The sequence below is a fragment of the Rhinolophus ferrumequinum genome, chromosome 12 (genome assembly GCF_004115265.2).
Source record: "Rhinolophus ferrumequinum isolate MPI-CBG mRhiFer1 chromosome 12, mRhiFer1_v1.p, whole genome shotgun sequence".
Classification (NCBI taxonomy): domain Eukaryota; kingdom Metazoa; phylum Chordata; class Mammalia; order Chiroptera; family Rhinolophidae; genus Rhinolophus; species Rhinolophus ferrumequinum.
In genome coordinates, this window is record NC_046295.1 from 80,425,847 (window position 1) to 80,446,599 (window position 20,753).

General features: G+C 50.3%; 1 protein-coding gene across 2 annotated transcripts in view; it reads right to left on the minus strand.

The window, feature by feature from the left end:
* AK8 (adenylate kinase 8) overlaps positions 1–20,753 on the minus strand; it is a 115,028-nt gene that overhangs the window by 33,862 nt on the left and 60,413 nt on the right. For both annotated transcript variants that reach the window (XM_033123348.1, XM_033123349.1), the window contains one exon: positions 7,684–7,825. In XM_033123348.1, coding sequence (XP_032979239.1) covers positions 7,684–7,825 — 142 coding nt within the window. The remainder of the gene's footprint in view (positions 1–7,683; positions 7,826–20,753) is intronic.

The following is a 20,753-nucleotide window of genomic DNA, read 5'->3' on the forward strand; positions in this document are numbered from 1 at the left end:
CTTGCAAAACCTAGCTGAGCCCCCACCCTTGCCTTCCACAGCTCAGATGCTATAACCTGTTCCCAGGCTGCACCCCCACGTGGCCTAGCCTGCCAGCCGCCTCTCATTTGGAACTGTAAGTAACAAAGAGCCCTGCCTTTCACTTCTCTGAGTGTCACTGTGTTGTGTCCCATCATCAAAAGAATCCTTAAATCTTATAAAACAACAGGAACAGGAGATGAAAATTCCACATCTTTTCAAGACTGACTTCATGGCTCCTAGACAACCTGCCCAGCTACTCTGGTATAAACATGTTCCTGTTTGTCTGGCTCTGTGGCGTCTCCGACAAGAGGGTGATTTTGTCTTTGTCCATTTGCAGAATCAGTCTTCTGCCCCACGTGTCACCAGGTGACAAGGAACTACCCTCCTCTGACAAGACAGAAGAGATCTGCCTGGAGCAGGTGAGGGGCCAGCCTGGGCCACAAAACCTCGCAACTGGCATTTTGGCAGGAAAGTGGTTTGATCTGACCTTTCAGAAGCTCTGATCTCCACGGACAGGCAGGGAGTCCCCAGGATACTAGGAATAAACTAGGCTCCCGCATATGGAGCCCCTGGTGACCCCAAGTGCCGTGCCGAGGGCTTCTCTGGGTCATCTCATCTAATCCTCCCACCTGATGTCCTTGATGTGACTGTCTCTGGTCTTCAGTCGAGGACACGGAGGCACAGAGAGCCTCGTAACCTGCTGCTGGAAACAGTTTTTGATGTTTAACCTGTTGACCTCATCTCGGTTGTAGGGAGCATTTTCCAAATCCAATTCATAAGTCCTGCATGCACACATTTCCCCAGCAGATACACACATGAATCCAGCAAAGGGTGAGGGAGGAAGGGAGGGGTTATGACCCCACCTGACGGTTAAGGAAACTGAGGCTTAGAAAGGTAAGGTGCGCCCTCAGACCTCTTACCCAGGGAGCAGCACAAAACTATCTGGAAACCTTGGGGGCAGGAAGGACAGGTGCAAGAGAGATGGCTGCCAAATGTTGAAAGAAAGAGAAGACCCAGGAGAGACAAGGCGTGGGGCTGCCCCTGCTCCCACCCCAGCATATGCCACGCTTCCTTTTTCACTCTTAATCCCAGACACGTTGTTTAGACAATGGCTGCTTCCTCCAAAGTTCATTTGGAAGCTAAAGCCCTAAACCCACATATACCTCTGCCTAGAGGTGCCCAGAATGATTTTGGGGTCCTGTGCAGAAAGCCTCCCAGTAACTCCACCATTAGGAAGGGTTCTTGCGGCTCACCAGTCTTCGAGAAAGATCTTTCTTTCAAAAACAAAAGGCACCTGGGGAGCACACAGTTGATGATATGTATTCCGGCCCATGTCTGGTAAACCGTCAGATGACGGCAGCAAGGCAGGGTCACGCGGGTTCTATTAGCTCAATTAATGAGGAGTAAGATAAGGCTAACAGCCTGCTCGTCCGGCAGCTCGGCACCGCGCTGGAGTAATGGAGTTATTAACCTCAGTCAGCCACTGGATTCTGCTGCTGAGTCCAAGTCCATTTCCTCGTTCAGGCCTCCATTAATGGGCTGTTTATTATCCCTAATCCACACCAGGCTCAGCTGCAGAAATATGAGCGCTTCCAGGAAGGACCAAGTGATAACACAAAAGAGAGGGCGAGAGAGAGAGGGAAGACACCCTCTCTGCTTTGCATTTTAATTTCTCCTTGGTCCTGCTGCTGGCTCCTAAGAGATGACAGCATCCCTTCTCAGTTTGGGACACATGGGAGATGGCAAAGCCATGACCCAAGGGTTTCACTGTGCTGTCCCCAAGAACAGTGTCATTAGGAATTAAACAGGAACAAGCCTTGAAATCAAATTAGAGAGCTCTGGCATAAAAACGATATGCCAGTTCAGTTTTTACTAGCATGATTTACCTTCATCTTCCATTGTTTACATTTACCACAGTTGAAACCAAGAAATCAAACCAGCACGAGGCAGAATCATTTACCAACATGGTTAAATGCCCTGATGGCAGCTTTCCCATTTGCCTGGTTTCAAGCGGTCCTTCTGGACAAACGGGTGATTTTGTCTTCATCTATTTCATGGTCGTTCTCCTACGCTACGTGCTGCCAGGTGCATAAGGCACCACCTTCCCCAACTCTAAACCCGGGAGTTTTTCTTAGGTAGGTATTAGGATGGTGCAAAAGTAATTGCGGTTTTCGCAATTATTTTTAACCTTTTAAACTGCAATTATTTTTGCACCAACCTAATAAGAAAAGCAAACAGATTGCTATTAGATAAAAAATATTTTTAAAGAGCAGTAAGTTACTTGTACCAGCCCATAATGGCTAGATGCGGCCAGCCCTTCAGAGTATATATGCCATTTTAGCCTCCTTTTATGCAACAGGAATTCAGAATCACATGCATGTCAATCGTAATAAATGTTTTCACACTTCTTAACGTGTAGACAAATGGGCAACGTATCTGAGGGATGTGAGTGTGTAATTTACTGCGAGAGAATAGGAGAGAAGACAAACCCCATCCCACATTTTGAATGAGAGTCTGTCCTACCTGGGGGCGCTCTGTGTATTGGGGAAAAGGGGTCATACGCAGAACGAGCGGAGAGCGTCCCACTGTGTCCAGACAGCACTTGACAACTGTAAGTTACACCCACATATATTTCATTTACTTCCCCCAGCAGTAGTGCTGTTAGGTTAAGAGTAGAGGTTATTGTCCCATCTGACAGATAAGGAAACAGATAAAATGTAGCTTTTTCAAGCCAGCTGGGAGGGAGCAGGGCTAAATGTCAAGGGCATTGCGGAAAAGGTACAAAGGAACAGTGCCAAGAGCTGGGTTCAGGGCTGGTCTCTTCCATTAGCCCCGCAGCAGGGGACCCAAATTCTCCCAGCCCCGGTGCCTTTTACTGAGCAAGCTTACTTGATGGGGCTGTGGAACGGATTAAATGAGGTGTAGTTAGGAACCTAACTGGCACTCAGCATCACGGCTCTCGTCAGGATGATGATGGTGATGATGATGGTGATGGTGATGGCGATGGAGGATGAGGGGCAGGAGGGACAGGAAGAAGAGTGCCTCAGGGCCTCACGTGGGAGCAAGGCAGGACTGGGGCAGAGCACAGTCAGGGAAGAAGACGACAAAGGTATTCCTGTCAGCACCAGAAGCAGCCTGGACGGCCCATTCTGGACCAGCCTCGAGTGGAGATGGCCCAGGCGGGACCACCAGGGCTGTGCCCTAGGAAATCTCAGACGCTTCCAGACCCACAGAGGTGGAGGAGCGGGGCTACCCTAGGGCTGGGATTCCCATCCCCTTCAGGCACAGTACCCATGTTTGCCAGCTAGGGTCCTTTCCTTGGCTCTGCTCTCTGGCTCCCTGGAGGGAAAGGGCCGTGTGTTTAGCGAAAGCTAACGACACACCCAGCACCAACGGGGAGCCGTGTGCAGTGAGAGACCTGTCACTGCTTTCCCAGGGACAACCAAACGCCCTCGGGGCTCCTGTGGATGTGGGACACACAACCATCTGGTTTAAGAAATCATCATAAGTAAAAATTCAAAAACCACCACAGTCTCAAAGGAACTTATAGAGCAGCTTCCAATTTGCACAGAATAACCTGGGATACAAACGAGCTCATCTAAAATATCATCCTTGGCTGATTTCTTCAGAGTCCCCAAATTGAGTGCAATGGGATAGAGAAAGAGAGAAATATTACAGAAAACAACACTAATAAAATCCTGCTGCCACTCTGCTGACTTCCATTGCTACTGGCTCAGGCAGGGTCCCACCCTGTACCCTCTTTCCCAGGGGTTTCTGAGAGACGCAGCAGTGTTGGCGCTGACCTGGGCCTGGGCAGTGGAACGTGCCCTGGACCTTGTCTGTCAGCCCTGCAGCGGGCGCAGCCAGAGGAGAGGACGTTCAAGGCCACGGATTGCCCCGCCCCCTCTTTGCAGCACTGAGGGGAAGGAGAATACAAAAAACAAAATAAAACAAAAAAACAGTCTATCTGATACACTGCAAACCTCCCAACATCAATCAGAATCCTATACTCCCTCTCTATAGTGGACATTAATTTTAAAAGAAAATACCATGCTCCAAACTTGCAGCATGAAATGAATTATTTTACAGCCAGGCAGAGAGGGCAGATTTCTGGATGTAGCCTTGGATAGTTCTTTCTTTCTTTCTTTCTTTCTTCTTCCTTTTTATTTTTTTCATTATTATTACATTTTAACAAACTTTATAGCCCATTTTATTTGTTCTCAAATAACTTTTTCTTCTTCTTTTCGACACATCAATTACTTGGTTTGCTTCCCTCTCTGTGTGAAGCTGGAAACAAGAGATTGATACTGCTCAGCGGGATATAATTTAGTTTATGTGCCATGGCTTTATGAGGTACGAGTTGAGCAAAACATTGCATTCGAACTCGATCCATTTATTAGCTCTAAGAAGAGATTTATATTTGACAAGGAGAGAGTAACTTTGTTTTCTGATAAGCCAAAGAGGTCTATTTCTGTGTCCAATACACAGAGTAGCTTACCCTTCCCCAATAATTCTATTTACTAGTGCGAATATATTTTAATAATAAAATTGATATATATGTAAATTTATTTTAATCTCATTTCATCAAACCCGCCTAAAAAAAGAGCTTTTGGAGATTGTTTTCATATCTGAATTATAGATTTCTGTATCGTATTCCCAGATTGATTTGTAGGCTATAATTCTGTCAAGATTTCTTCCTGGTGTCAAAACCAGCAATACCACAGCTACCATGTTTTATAATTGGCACCACGACTGAACCGGAATCACAGCCCTCATTCAGCCCAGTGCCAGCCAGGTAGGTTCATTTTAGGATGTTTCTCTCTTCCTTAGCCTGGTTTAAACTTGAAGGTTTATGGCTAAAAATCACTTCCTGAATTAATCATTAAAATGTTTCATTGAAAACAAAGCTGGAGGAAATGGAAGATGAAGAAGGAGGAGGGAAAATATACCCTCAGTGATGCGAGAGAAATACAAAAGCGTGATGAAACAGCAGCATACGATTAAATCCACATTGTAAACAAACATCTTTTTTCGCCCTGCTTGTCCTCTGCCTGAGGGTCAAATAAATTAAATTGGCATTATTTACTAAGTCCTTAGAAACTGATTTTTTACTCCGTGGTGAATAGAGAAGTATTCGCTTTCAAGCCTGCCCTAAATCAAAGAGGTTCTTCACTATTCTTCTCTGTATGCTTTTGAATAAACACTGTGGTCTTCCCCTGTTGGTCTTGCGGTCCTGCCACCGTGCAGAGGGGCAATAAATAAAACAGGCAGTCTTTCCCCTAGGGTTCAGGAGAAATGAGCACTAGATTCCTGCCCCCAACCGTGTCAATGACCCCAGCCTTTTAAGTGACTGTTTTGCATTTTCCCGACACCTTTCATCTTCAGGTGGATGGTGAGTTCACACAGAAGCTAAGTATTGACACCAGAAAGCAGAGAGTGGAAACGGCCTCATGGCACTGCAGTCCCTGGAAATTCACCGGCAACGTGGGGAGTAGACAGGATAGTCAGGATGCCTGCTGGGCCCTGCAGCCCTAGAACTCAGCAGACCTTTCAGTCTTCCAGTAGGAAGCTCTCCACCCCCAACTCTAGGGAGGTAAGTAAGACAGAGTGTCCAACAGTGGAGAGCAGAATAATGCCACCCCCGATGCCCACCTCCTGATCCCAGGACCTGTGAGTATGTCCTGGCCACTTGACGTGGCAAAAGGGGCTTTGCAGATGAGATTACAGGAAGGACGCTGGTATGGTTAGATTATCTGGGTGGGCCCAGTCTGATTACCTGAGTCCTTCAAATCTGAGACCTGTTCCGCTCTGGTCAAAGGCGGGTGTGACCACGCCGGGGTCAGCGTGCTGGAGCATGGCCAACTTTGCAGGTGGAGGAAGGGGCCCTGAGCCAAGGACGGTGGGCAGTCTCTAGAAGCTGGAAGAGGCAAGGAGATGGAGTCGTCCCAGAGCTTCCAGAAAGGAAGGCAGCCCTGCTGACACACTGATTTTAGCCTTACAGAACTGTAAGGCAATGAACTGCGTTCTTAAGCCACCAAGTTCGTGCTAATTCATTACAGAAGCCATATGATACTAATATACCGCCTATTTGAAGACAAATGATTTGCAAACTATATCCGCATTAGGAAAAAAAGGTCCTAAAAGTAAAAGGGAGAGAGAATGAATATCCTTTGGAAGAAGAATTACTTATGTTAGGAAACAGAAGGATATTTTAGATAAAGCCTGATCAATGTGCTCAAAATAATTTAGAGAGAACACACTCTAGAAGAAATCAAAGAAAAGGTGATGAGATGACATAAAAAAGGAGATGAAAGAGAGCTGACAAAGTTAAGGAAAAAAAACTAAGGGAAACATAAAAAACCACTATAAAATGAAAAATAAATTAGAAGCAACAAGAAATAAATATGATAAAAAATAAAATTATCATGAAGGACAGATTTGAGAAAATACAGAAAAGGAAAAGATAAAATCCACTAGAAAAAAAGGTTTAATTATAGAAAACAGATGATAAACATCCAACACATACGTAATCAGTCTTCCTGAGTAAGAACACCAAGCAAATGAACCAAAAAATGTTAATATATGTACTAGAAGAAAATTCTCCTGAAATAATGTAAATGGAAAAGATTCATAATGTTCCAGAGAAAAGTAATAAAGAAAACCAAGACTGAGACATGGCCTGCTGAATGTAAATAAACAGAGAGACAGAGACAGAGAGACAGATGTCCTGTGAGCATCCAGACAGAGGAAGCACATTACCTATAATGGGGAAAAATCTCCAAAAGTATTGCAACTCTGAGGTGTCAGAGGACAGTATAGAAACAACATAGGAAACTGCAGGGGGAGGAATGTGTCCGAAGAATTCTTTACTTTGCATGATGTTTACAAAGAAAGATAACAGAAAGACATTCTCAAATATGCAAGACTTTAGGAAGTTTAGCACGCATGATCTTGACCTTGCTGAAAACGACCTCCAATACACTTCCCTAACCAAGTGCATAGGACGCCCCGTTTCTAGTTGGCGCCTCAGCTTCCCCAGGCCCACAGCCTCCATCAGCGCACCCCTGAAAAGCTTCCCTTTTCTGCTCAAATGCTCTCCTGCTTCTCTGCCTGCCTGAGTCTGGGCCAAACGGAGTGACGCTGGCCCACTCCCTTGTCAGAGAAAATTCTGACTTCATAGCCTTTGCTTGTTTTCATTTGGGTGGTCTCTGTTTATTTCCACAATAGCCCCAATTGTGCTGTGCCCTCAAATTCAAGTTAGTGGAGGCAGGAAAGCATATCCAACAAAATTCAACATTGTTTTGAACAAATGGCGCACCACTTGGGGAAATAGAGTTAGACTCGTACTGCATACCCAGGTCACAATAAACATCAGAGGCATCAAAGATTTAAATGTGAAAAACAAAACTGTCAAAATAGTAGGAGAAAACATCCGTTGCTTTGCACAATAATCCCACGAGGACGGGAAGACTGTTTGGTATGTTATGATTTGCTCCATGAGGGAGTTCAGGGCCAGAATGTGGTGACAAAGCCACATTCGAACCCAAGTCTGACTCCAAGTTCACAGGACACAAGCGAAGGCTCTTACAAACTGGACGCTGCCCAATGGATCTTGTCAGCTGAGCCCCAGGGATGGGGCCCCGCCCAAAGGGAATAGCTCACCTGTTGGGCGTGTGGTCCCTGCCGGTCAGCATGCGTGCCTGGTCCACGTCTAGCGGGAAGCCATGCAGCACCCAACCTCTCTGAACGCAGTCGAGTTGGCTCAGGCGCTGGCAGAGCAGCTTCTTGACGACGCCATCAGGAACTGCAGACAGAGGAGGACAGTGATGGACTGGCGCCCTGGGCACTTCTCCTGACCAGACTAGAAGGGAGGGAGGATCTGTGGCCCATGGGCTTCCTGGCTTTACGTGACTGTGAAATAAACTGGTGAAGAGTCGGGTTTAGGTGGACAAGACCCCTTCCTGGGCCCCTCCACAGGAAGAATGTGGCTGCTTGAGATGGTCCAGGGTGACCTTGACCTTCACCTTCCCTGACCTGGATAAGATAACCAGGCCCATTGGCAGCAGGCTAGTTCTCAGCCGTCCAGTAACACGTGGGCTGTTCTCCCCCAAAGATCCAGTCTTTGCAGCAAAGGATGTCCCCAGCTCCTGCAGAGGGTGTCATGCTCCTCAGATGGGACAGCACTGGGGTCCCCTGCTCTTGGCTAATTTGCGATCCACAGGCAACCCCGCCCCCCGCCCCCCGTCCTTCCCGCTCTGTTGGATAGAATCAAGCCCCCAAGGATCTCAGCTCCAGTTATAACCGGAGACTGAAATAAAGTCTTATGGAAAATGAGCTACTGAGAAGTCTCTTGTTTACATTACAATTGACATTTTCCTGAAATTCATCTCTCTCTCCTCAGATTCATTAACTGCCCTATGTTGCTGATGTACTGCGTTCTAGCAATTTGCACTGCATTTCCTGCACTTTGCACTCATTTTTCCAGAAATACTTGGTAAATATTACCACTATTTGCTGTGAATGTGGGCCCCGTGATGAGTTGGTCTCCCAAGGCTGTGACGATGGAGCATTTGGCGGCTTCTCTGGAGACGCCTGGTTCCTCTCCCACCTGCATGCTTGGATCAGGCAAGTGGCCCTAATGCACACATCTGAAACCTCCCCAAGGCCCCCGGGCTGACGGTCAGGTGAACACAGGACGGAGAGGTACAGAAAAATCACTAACATTGGCTTCCCCCATGGCCACGACATGCCGGGTATTCCCTTGTCGCCAAAGAATCATAAAACCTTATTCTAAGTCATCTGCCTTTCTCTGAATTTGTCCTTTCTCATATCTTTCAGCCTTTCTTCCCCAGCCCCCAGGAGAGAACAGAAAAGGGGTTTCACTCACTCGAATGAGAATTGCTGGCTATCTGACATGAATGTGCAGTAAGTAAGCCCATCTCTTGGGCGCTTAAGCCTGCTATGACTCCCCAGTGCTCTAAGGAAAAGAGCTGTCCCCTCCCCATGGCCAACAGGGCTCGCTCCTAGGTGACTCTCCCCCAGACCTTCATCTCCCCCGGACCGCACCCCCCTCCACCCAGAATGTCCTTCCCTCATGTCCGCCTGGGGCAGGGCTTCGCACTCAGCCTTCGGGCCCCAGAGAATGTCTGCTCCAAGGACGGCCCCCACCTGTGCTGCTTCGCTGTCATGGCGCCCTTGTTATTAACTCTTTGGCTAATTCCCCACGTAACGTCTGCCTCTTACAAAGGATGGTGCGTTCCGTGAGGACAAAGGACCACGTCCATGTTATCTTTCCATGGTGAACACAGTGCCCGGCACGTAGTAGGTGCGGAAGAAACACACAGGAGGCTGCCGTTTTCATAAGCTTCACTTCAACTAACCTAACATGTTAGAACCAGCTTGACCAGACTCGGCTGCCCCGGTGGTAGAGAGGAGGGAACATGGGCTGAGGGCACAAACATGTAAGCCCTGCCCGTCCAGGCCGATGGGACTCCAGTTGGTCACACAACCTCTCTGAGTCTCATCTCCCAAAAGAGAATGACAGGACCGGTCACCACGGGGTGGACACTACATACGATTCCAGGCAGGTGGGAACCACGCAACGAGGGTGACAGGTGATGTTCAGCGCAGGAGACGCACACTGGGGGGACACAAGAGCTCGTGAATATTTTCCTGTTTCCCCCACGGTTATGGCGTTCTGAGCACACACAGACTGCTGGCCCCCGGGATAAGGGACGGTCACCTCAAACACGCCTCGGCCACTAAAGACAGAGTGTCCCCTGTCCTGTTTCCATTCCAGGGGTTGTGCACCTGATGAGCTTCCCTCCTCTCCCGGGAGCGGTTTCTGACCCGGGCGGAAGCTGGGAAGAGCCCACCCTGCCAAATGCCCTCTAAGCTCCAAGGGTTACAGTTTTGGGGCTTCTCTCCCGTGCTACCTCCCACAGGGTACACTGGCTCTCCCCACATCGCCTTGGGAGGAACTGGGTGTGGGAAGCCCATGCTGAGATTACCGTATGAATAAATAATGGGTCTGTCTTTAAAAAACACACCAAAAAACCACAACAAAAGAAAAAAATGACAAAAGTAAATAAATACTGAGTCTGTCCCCTGATCCACAAATCTTGTGTTTTCTGTCAGGATAAATAAATGTACATTTAAAACAATGTAGGTGAGAGTCTGCCATAGAGCTTTTCATTGCAGGTCCCCCCCGCAATATTTACAGATATTTTCACCTAACACAGCTCGTCCAGAAACAGGCTTTTCCCAGGAATCGCTCAGTGGGTGGTTATTGCACATCGAGCTGCGCCAGGCGCTGTGCTGGACACAGGATACGCAGGAAGCGAGATGCCCAGGACCCCCCCACCCCCCCATAAGTCTGTCTAGCGGGGGCGGCTGGTGAGCACGGATAAGGAACCGCTTCCAGGAGGCGTAAATACTACGAAGAAAACAAACCGATGACAGGAGGCTGCTGGCTTGACCGGGCCAAGGCCGGCCTTTCCCCTTGGGCTGAGGTCTGGACGGTGAGCCGCAGGAAAACCTGGGGAGAAGCGTGCCAGCAGAGAGGACAGCAAGGCCAAAGGGCCCGTGTGGCTGGAGTCAGTGGGGTCTGGGGACGTGGGGGTGCAGAGCCCAGCCAAGCCTTCAGGAAGGAAGGAGACTGGGCTCACATGAGGCCATCTTGGGAACGGTCAGACGTTGGCCCTCAGTGCGTATTTATTGAATGAACACATGGGAGTTGATCTCAGGACCCGCATTGGAGAAACCGAGGCCTCAAAAGGTTGTGGCTTAAGTGACCGGTCCAAGCCAGTGTCTCTCTCGACAGGAAAGAAATCTGACTCACAGGAGGAATGGAAGACCAGATAGAAACACAAAGAGACTTTTGGGGGTTTTTTGGGAGGGGGATTGCCTGTTAAGTTGGCAAAGATTTCTAGAGGCAATTTCCCAATTTGTATCAGAAGCTAAAATGTACCTACCAATCCTGTTTGTAAGAATTGACACCTAAGATAACAGCATGGATGGCACAAGATGTTCATTCTAGTGCTGTTTATAGTGGTGACAACCGGGAACAGCCTCAAGTGTCACCAGTGGAGGGCAGGTTAAGCAAAGGGTGGGACCTCTGTGCAACTTAACAAATCATCCGTATTTATGTTAACTTGGAACGAGGTCTATGACAGAATGTCAAATGGGAAAAGCTGGTAAATTAATTGTATAATGTAGTCTAATTTACACACACACACACACACACACACACACACACACACACACACACGGGAGAGAAAGGTGAGTGGCCCCCACTGATGCCCCCAAAGTTAGAGCCAATCAGTAATGGAGCTCAGGGTCCTGGAGTTGAGAGACAGGAACACCTGTCAGTAGCATCCCGGCCCGAATGGCACAGGGACATGGAGATGTAGGAAGTGCTGAGGGCTTGGGGGGCGGGGGGGGGGCGGGGAGAGGAGGTGGGGTCGGGGGGAGGTCATGTTCCCAGAAGACTGGCGTAGAAGGTAAAAACTCACACTGATTCGGACTTGGAGCCAAAACCAAAGAAGCCCCTCTGTTTGGGGGTGAAGAAAACACGGCTGCCAAAGGAGCACTAGTCAATTGCGCGTCACTGATTATCAGCGCAGTTAATGCCTGTATTCCCACACCCACCCAGCCCCCAAAGCAGGGACCCCCATAAAGTCAGGCCCATTGCTCTATGCCAGCACCTGGAATTGGGCCGGCACAGGACAGGCACTTAATAAACTTTCTGAATGAGTGAATGAATGAATAGTACCGTTTCCCAAACCCAGAAGTTTCTTTGGTTCCTTAAACGCCTGTGTGCAGTTGTCCCAGACACCAAATCAGTTCCCGTGTGTTAAAAAAAAAAAAACCACGGGAGGCCCTTCCCTGGGTGACCCCTTTCATCTGCACCACAACCTACCCCTGAATTAATAGGCATCAAGAGGATACACGTTGACGCCTGGGATTTGTTTCAAAATAATCCTGTTGGGAGGAGGCTTGGGGTGGGGGTGGGGGGTACCTGAAGATTCACAACTCCATTCTTCTACTTTGTATATATGCTTAAAACCTTCCATTCAAAAAGTGTTTCTTTAAGAAGGAAACTGTTTATATGCCTAAAGGAGGTTGAAAGGCCACTGTGCGAGACCATTCCAAAGGGACAAAGGATGAAATCTCCTCAGGAGGTCAGCCATACTTGCACCCGTAAGTGGCTCTTACTTTGGGGGCACCTGGGTGTTGGGTGGAGCCTTCGTCCTCTTGTGACTCCCCCCACTCCCAGGAAGCCCTGCCCAGAAGCCTGGCATCACGGCTGTTTGCCCAGATCTGCCCTTCCGGGGTCACACTGGGAAAGCTGCACAGGCGGTCCCATGAGGCCGTTCACCTGTCTGCCCCTCACTGTCCAGTGTCAGTCTCACCATTCACAGGGCCTGGGAGGGGCTGCGAGGCTGCGAGCTACGGGGCTCAGTGGTCCCCCCCAGCATGAAAGACTCTGTGTGCGTAACACGAGGGGTCTCCTCTGTGTTCCCCTCGGGGTTGAGGTGAAGGGGACTGGGGAACCGCCGGCGAAGCCTCCAAGGCCACTGACCTTGCCGGTGAGCGGCCCTTCCGAGCCCGGGAGCGGGTCCAGGGCTGAAGCCCACCTGGATCTCCCGCAGGCTGTCCGCTCGGCGCCCTGGTTTTGCTGCTGGCCTTCCTTTCTGCGAGCTACTGACTCACCGCCCAGCCCCACGTGATCTGAGCAGCCTGTTCAGCCAAAACGCCTCTTCTTCACAGCAGCTCCGGCTGGCCTGCCGAGTTCTGCCGAAGTTTAAAGCCTCCCTGACAGTGCTGTCCATTTACCCTTTATCCTCCGCTCAGATAGAGATTTTCAGTGAGGTCTAAAGTCTTTCTCCATCGAGCCAGGTGCCTCAGGCTTGATTCCTGGGCTTGACAGTTAACATCTTAGCCTGCACACAGGCGACTGCCGAGGGCTACCTCTCCTCAGTGTCCTGTCAACCCTAAACTTAGCAAAGTGCAAGATGAGAACACCCTATTATTCCATGAGGCCACACCGCATGGTTTCGGGTCTTTTTTTCCCTCTAGATCTTCCATAAAAGAGGGCAGTCCTCACATCGACCTCGAAGTTATTAAAATCTCAATCCATTCATTTCCTGCTGCTGGGTGTGCTTGGCGCAGGGGTTGATGGGAGCCAGGTCACAGAGGAGAGGTGCCTGAGTCCCACAGCGATCCCACCAGGCCCCCACCTCACCCTGGGCACCTGGCCCACCCTCTGGCCTTACAGCACAGATCCCTGTTTAAAGGACCAGGGCCCAGGGCAAGATCCCTCCTGCACTACAGGACAAAGTGCCAGTGTGAGCCAGGCCACTCTGTGGTGCCCAGACGGGACTGCTCTTCCCAGACGCAGGTCTGATTTCATCCGGTCTTGTCCAGCTCAGAGGGCTGATGTATGGGCGCTGGGCGGGAGGGCCCTGACAGAGCAGCGAGGCCAGCTTCGGATTTTCTAGTGGAAGCGGAGCCCAGGGGCAGAAGGGACTCGCTCCAGGCCCTGCTCCGAGCCCTTCCTGCTCACCAAGCTGTGGCCTGTTGCCCACACCTGTGTTCCTGCATTCAGCCCACCAGTTAGGGCCCCCGACCTGGGCTCAGCTGGGGCGGGGGCCAGGCACGAGGGGCACTAGGCTGCTGGAGTTGGTCCAAAGCACAGGACAGAAGTGGAGCAAAGGAAACAGCTCCCTCAGCCGGTGCTTAAAGGTAAAAAAGATGCAAGGTTGATTGACAGACTCCGAACAAGCCATTTACCTTCCTACCACCCCAGGGCAAATGAGAAAAAGCTGAGCACCTCACCACACACCCCTGCACACTCCTTCCACACACACCCCTACACACACACCCCTACATGCACCCAATACACAGGCACCTACGTAGACACACTACGCACACACTCACACCCGTGCATTCACCTACAACACCCCTACACTACAAAGACGCATGACACACCACTACACACACACCTACCTACACACACACTCCTACACCTCTGCTTTCCTCTGCACACATGCACCTGCACACCTGCAAACACACCTACACACACTACACCACAAACACAATACACACACTCTATACCCCACACACATCTACATACCGTGTTTCCCCCAAAATAAGACCTAGGCAGACCATCAGCTCTAATGCGTCTTTTGGAGCAAAATTAATATAAGACCCAGTCTTATATAGTATAATTTAATAAAAGACCGGGTCTTATATTAATTATATTATATAAGACCAGGTATTATATTATATTATATTATATTATATTATATTATATTATATTATACTGGGCATTATGTTATACTATATTATATAAGACTCGGTATTATATTAAAATAAGACCGGGTCTTATATTAATGTTTCCTCCAAAAGACACATTAGAGCTGATGGTCTGGCTAGGAGCTATTTTCGGGGAAACACGGTATCTCACACACACACACACACACACACACACACACACACTCACGCACCCTGGGACTGCCCCTGTTACTTCTTTCCTTCTTCAAGTCCCCCTTGAAATCAAGGTCAGTGTGACATCTGTCAGGTTCATGAAGACTCAGAATTGGCTTCTCTCCCCCCTTCCCAACCTCCCAACACAGCTCTGGGTCCTGACCCACTCCTGAAGGGGGCCCAGTGGGAGCGCCTGAGGAAAGAACAGGGCTGGGGAGGAGGAAGAGGGCTTGCTTCTGTTTCATTTTCATCTCGTGCTTGAAAGAAACGGGGCTCCCAGCCCCACCCCCACACATCTATTCCCCAGAATGCTGGGGCCTTAGTCCAGGACACAAGTTGGGCCCTTTGAGGTCCCAACTTACTGTCACTGTAATTCGATGAAAGCTAAGCTCCTACCATTTCTGGAAGATTGTCACCCCCCGCCCCCCGGATGACTCCTGGCCCCACAGCTGAGCCTGCAAGCCGTGCTCGCTGAGGGAACCAGAAATCACGGGTGTCCTACAAGGACCTGCAGCACCCACCCAGGACCAGGACCTGGGCCGTGTGCCCTTGGTGATGCTGTTTGTTTATTATTTACTGCCACCTGCTGGTACATCATGGATACTGCGCCCTAAATGAGCACTTGAAATGATAAACATTTCTAAACCCTCTGAGATAATGAGGAGAACCGGGATTCTTCTCATTGGCCGCGCCCGGCAGTTCTTCAGGGGGAGCAAGCCCTGGATCTGGCCTGCCTCCTTGGTAACCTCTAGTCACTTGCCCCAGACAGGCCTCCGTCTCAGCGGGCCTGGGTTTCCCAGGCACAAGATGGAATAGATGTCTTCTAAGACTTCTTTAGGTTCCAAAAACCTGTATTCTAACATCTCTATTGCTTAACAATAGCATTTAAAACTGCTTTGCAGACAATGGTGCCTGGAAATAACAATCTTTTGGATATTGGATTTTTTTTCTAGTCTAGAAAAGTACATTATCCCTGGGGCTCTTACCAATTAGGAGCATATTCTGAGCTGCTCATCCCCAGGGAGCGGCCAACCCTCTTCCTGTCACTTCCGTCGCTCCCCTCTCTGCCTCATGTACTCGGGCAAAGAGCGAAGGTAAGACTGAGTGGCCCACACACGACTGACACGTCGCAGCTGCATGGCAGAGCCCCCCAATGGTGGACACTTCTGTTTGTCTCTCTAATGAAGGTTTAGATAGGAAAGAAAAAAAACCATTTAAAACTAGACATTCTTCCATAAAATAAGGGGTACCTCACTTAGCAAATTAATAAGGCATTTAATAAACATGCTCATGTACCCACACTCTGTGTAACGATTTGATAATTATTCTTTTCTTAGAACACATTTTTCCACCTTGCAGGGGACTCTGAAAGTGTGTGGGAAAACGAGAAGAGGTCAGCCAGTCTGTGTGTGTGTGGACTGGACGGTTTCAAAGTGCAACGGATTCACATGGACTGGACTCTGAAGCTCCAAGAGTTTAAAGAACATGATTTCCTGCCACTTGAATGAATTTGGGGCTCAGACGAGTTATTTCCCCCACATCTCAAGGGCAGCGAGAATGCCGCTGCCCATGTGATCTGTGAGAAGAAAATCCACAACCGCCGGGAAGCTGGGAAGCAACCATGAGCCCAGCTTCCTGGGATGGAAGACGCGATGGTGCATTCATTTAACAAGCATGTGAGCTAAGTGCTTACTGCAAACCGGGCTCCGTTCCAGGCACGTATTTGTTCCAATACAAGTATTAATTCATGTAGTCTTCCTAACAACCCCATTTTGCAGATTAGGAAACTGAGGCACAGAGAGGAAGTAACTTGCCCAAGGCCACACACTAATAGGCAGTGGGGCCCAGATGTAAAGCCAGGCCACCTGGCTCCAGGGCCACTTGCCCAGTCTCTGCTCATTCCCTGCCTTGCAGGCGAAGGAGTGGCGTGAACTCTGCCCCTGGCAGTTCCAAGCATCTCATTCCAGGCTCCAGGCATGGAAATGAAGGCTCCATCTTGGACAAACGAGCTCCCGCACAGGCAACAGGGAGAAGAAGCAAGGAACCAAGCTGCCACCAGAACTGAGAACCAGAGTTGGCCCCAGGTGAACTAGCCCAGTTATCTCCTGCCATTGGATCCACGCCGAGTTAGGCCCAAGTCAGGCTGGAGAGGAAGGGCCATGCCCTTTTTGAGATCCTGGCCCATGGAATCAGGAGCATAAGACAGTTGCCATTTTATGCCACTAGATTGTAGGGCAGGTGCGATAGGTGACTGGAGCACTGCAGGTGTGGGAAAATGGGCCTTTGCCACTTCCCGCTTACCAAGGGGACCTGGCACCCAAAGCAGGTAGCAGTCACAGAACAAGAATAAAATATTTTAAAAATCCAAACATGAAGCATGTAACCACTGCTACTACCATCACTTCTGCTACGATTACAACGATGACAGCTACTGGTACCGTGAAGGACATTAGTGAGTATCCATCCATTGGCCTGGCACGTGCCGTGCACTGCGCTAAACATTTTATAGACACAGTTTCAGCCTGTACATGTTACACACCAATGGCTTTGATACTGGGGAAACTCTGAGAGGCCAGGTGGCTGGCCCACGGTCACACGCCTGGGAGGAAGGTGGCAGAGTCTGAACTGGGGCTTTAAGTGCAGACCTCCAGCTGCTTCCTTGACTACCCAGGAGTCAGCACTGCAGGATTCCTCTCCAGAAACCCGCCACGCTGCCTGCTGCCTGCTATCACCTGTTCTCGCCTTTGTTCCCCCATGACCTTGAAGGGGGTCTCACCCATACAGAATACAGGCAGGGGAGGGCAGCTTCCGGGCCCAGATGCTACAGGGCGGGCCTGCCTGGTACCCCCACACCATGCCGTGTGCTCACTCATTCATTCACAAACATGAGCTGAGCTCCTGCTTTGGCGCTGGGGACGGGGGAGTAGATGATCGGCCAGGCAGACTGAGCCTGAGGGGTGGGGGGCGGGGGGGCGGGGGGGCGTGGACCCTGAGGTAGGGAGGCGTCCCAGAGGAGGTCCGGCTCACCTCCCTGGAACCCAACCATGACCAAAAGTGGGCGGTGAGATCAGAGTTCTAGAGGTCAAGATCACAGGTGGGATAAATCAGACGTGTGCATTCGAGGTCCAAGGCGAGAGGCGAGAAGAAAGGAGTCTCCCTGCTGGCCTGCCGCGACCCCTGGGCGCCACAGGATGGTGGCAGGGAGGGAGGATGGGAACAGATGGAACCGGGCACTTAATACTCTACACTACTCCCACACCTCTCCCCCTCCGCTCCCCTCCGCCCCCACCCGCCAATCACCTCCTCTGCCCCACGCCCACTGTCGCCCCCCACTGTCCCCTTCTCGCTCAGAGCGGTGTGACCGGTGAGAGCTGCGGGGCGTGGGCGCCACACTTCCCCCATCATCCATCACAGCTGTGCATGTTCCCTATGGAGAAGCCTAGTGCCACGTTCTAGCTGACAAAGCCCAGCCAGTCTCACGTCCCTGATCTGTTTCAGGGTCACGGCGACTGTCCGAGGCACAGGGGCTGCAGAAGGTCACCAGGGCATCCTCCCCGTCCACTGACTCCACTCACAGCTCCACGAGGAAGCAGCTGGTGTCAGCTCCCATCAGGGACACTCCCAGCAGGAAAGGGGCTGCAAGCTGCACAGGGCTTGGGGCGTGAGAGGAGCCGCCCAGACGGCTGCAGGGGAGACCTCCCAGCTGGAGGAGAAGGCTGGGCCCTCGGGGTCCCGCCTGTCGCAGCCGATTTCACAGCTGAGTGGGTTGAAAGCCACCGGGGCTGCCCATGAAGGGGGAAATGCTTCCAGAGCTCTGGTCAGAGAGAGAAGGACACCATGCACTTCTGGGCTCACCTCCGACTGGCCAGAAATGTCTGGATTTTGTTTCATTTCATTCTGCGATCTGGAACCTGACACCCGGCAAGCACATTTAGTCCAGCAGAAACATCTGTGGCCGCCCCTCTTTGTGACGCAGCCAGCTGGTAAGGACGGCACTAGGCAAACCCCACTCTGGCTGGGGACAGAGACATTTCATTGAATGGAAGCACGAATGAATCGAGAGCCCCTCCCTGCCTCAGTTTCCCCACTTGACAGGTCATGGAGCAAAAGCTCTGTGACCTTTTGGTGACAGACCTTTGGATGACGCCCAGGTGAAGCATTGTTTTAATAATGTAGAGAGACAACGCACACTTTTCGATGAAAGTCTAGTTTATAAAAAACAAGGAGATGGACTAGACTCTCTAGGGACAGGAATCTGTTGATAAATGGGGGCGCTGACCCCTTTTCTCTATCTGTTCGCATTAACAGGCCCTCTGACCCTCAGAATGCAACAGCTACTCTGAGACCTGCTGCTCTGTTGGGCTCTCTCGGCCACGGCCACGGCCACGGCCACGGCTCTCTCTCCCGCTGAAGACTCGTGCCTCGTTTCCATGAGGAAATCTTTGTAGCAGTCCCAGCAGAAAAGTCAAAAGTTTGACTTGAAAAAAGGAGCTACTTCAAAAGCATTGTCAGACCAAGGTGAGGGTTCCTTTAAAATGCATAAATTACAGGGTTATCCATTACTCAACCGATAGGCAGCCCTGCAGTGGGGGCTCTGGGTGGGGCACCCAAGAGACATGTGGGGACACATCCCAGGCAGGTAAACCGAGTAAAATTCACGTTGAATAAAAGAGTAAATTAATGTGTTTATTACTTACTGCTTGGAGTGTGCGTGTGTGTGTGTGTGTGTGTGTGTGTGTGGTGTGTGTAGAAAAATGAAAGAAAACTGTGGAGTTTTTTTCAATAATAAAAAGGGAGTTGCACTGCAGGGCCCCTAAAGCTTGTGAAAAATTAAACTCGACGGATTCAAACTGTCCTATTTCCACTTCAAAAGGGAAGAGGCACTGAGCTCTTCCCAACTTATCTTCAAACGCCCAGCACCCTAGAAAGTTTCTTTAAAAAAATAAAGGCCCCTGTTCCCCCAAGCACTGCACCGGTTACTGTACCCACTGTCTCTCCCTCTTCTAATTATACCCCTGTGAGTCTATTAATCAACTGGTGAATTATTTAGAGCGTCAGGCGCTGTCTGCAGCTAGTACAAACACACCACATGCAAAGGCTTGCTGAGCGGGCAGAGGTCCCTCAGGGGCCCCCTCCGCCGTAGACGGCTGGCAGCTCGCCGAGGCTGCGGCTGCTGAGAACAGGAGATTGCAGTCCGCTTACCTCCTCAGACGGGAAGCTTTACTTTGGCTTTCAACTCAGCAACTCTTTGCAAGTTTTTAACAAAAGCGAAAAGCTGGTCTATTGTCGCCTCTTTTGTGTGCATTTAGTGATGAGAATATTAATTCCCCCTAAAAAGGGAAGCACTTTGGCTGTGCTCTGATCCAAGCCTCCTGGGATGCCCATGCACAGAAAGCTCTGGAAAACGCTCGTAATCATCCCAATTTGGGGTTGGTTTGGCTTGTTTGTGCTACGAGGTCTGCATTTGCGGTGGGGGGGCCTCATTACCAGAAAGGGTGCAAACGAGAGTGGAAACTCCCTCAAATCTCCCGCCTCTTCGCCGGCTACCTGGGAAAGATACTGCTCTATTAGGCCATGAGGGACCCTCTCCAGACAGAAGTATCGGGGGGTGCAGGAGGGGGCACAGGTAACACTCGGTAATGATCCGTCTTCCACGTTCCCTTCTCCACGTAGCAGGACTTGCGCTTTTAGGGGGAAATTATTATGCTAACTACGAAGGTGTTTTCTCCCCTGCAAGTCAGTCTGTCTGGCGTGTGCACCAGCAATGGGGGCCTTCCTGTAATTGAAGAGTTTCCGCTGTTGGGAGGATGCTGGCCGTGGTGGGGTTGGTTGCAGGGGTGAAGTGCGTTAGTTGCTCATGGTAATTTGGCCAACAAGGAGGGTTGGCAGGTGTTGGGATGCACACTTTTCCCTTCCACCCACAGAAGGGAGACTAACCCCCCACTGCTGGGGACATGCCCTCATGGGTGGTCCCTGACCTGACAACCCCTAGGCGTTCTGAGTGCCACGCGGACAGATCAAGACAAGCAGCTCACACACTCAGAGCAAAGACTTAAACCAACAACGACAAGGCAGACCTCTGGCTGTTACAGTATCTTTCCCAGGTAGCCGGCCACCAGAGAAAGCGCAAGCTGCGTTCGAGAATGAAAACAACCAGCAGCGCTGGGTAGGCCACCCTTCTGTCCCACTAATCAGAACCGGCAGTCTGGAATGAGGCTGTGCCCACTGCCCGGAGCCACGGG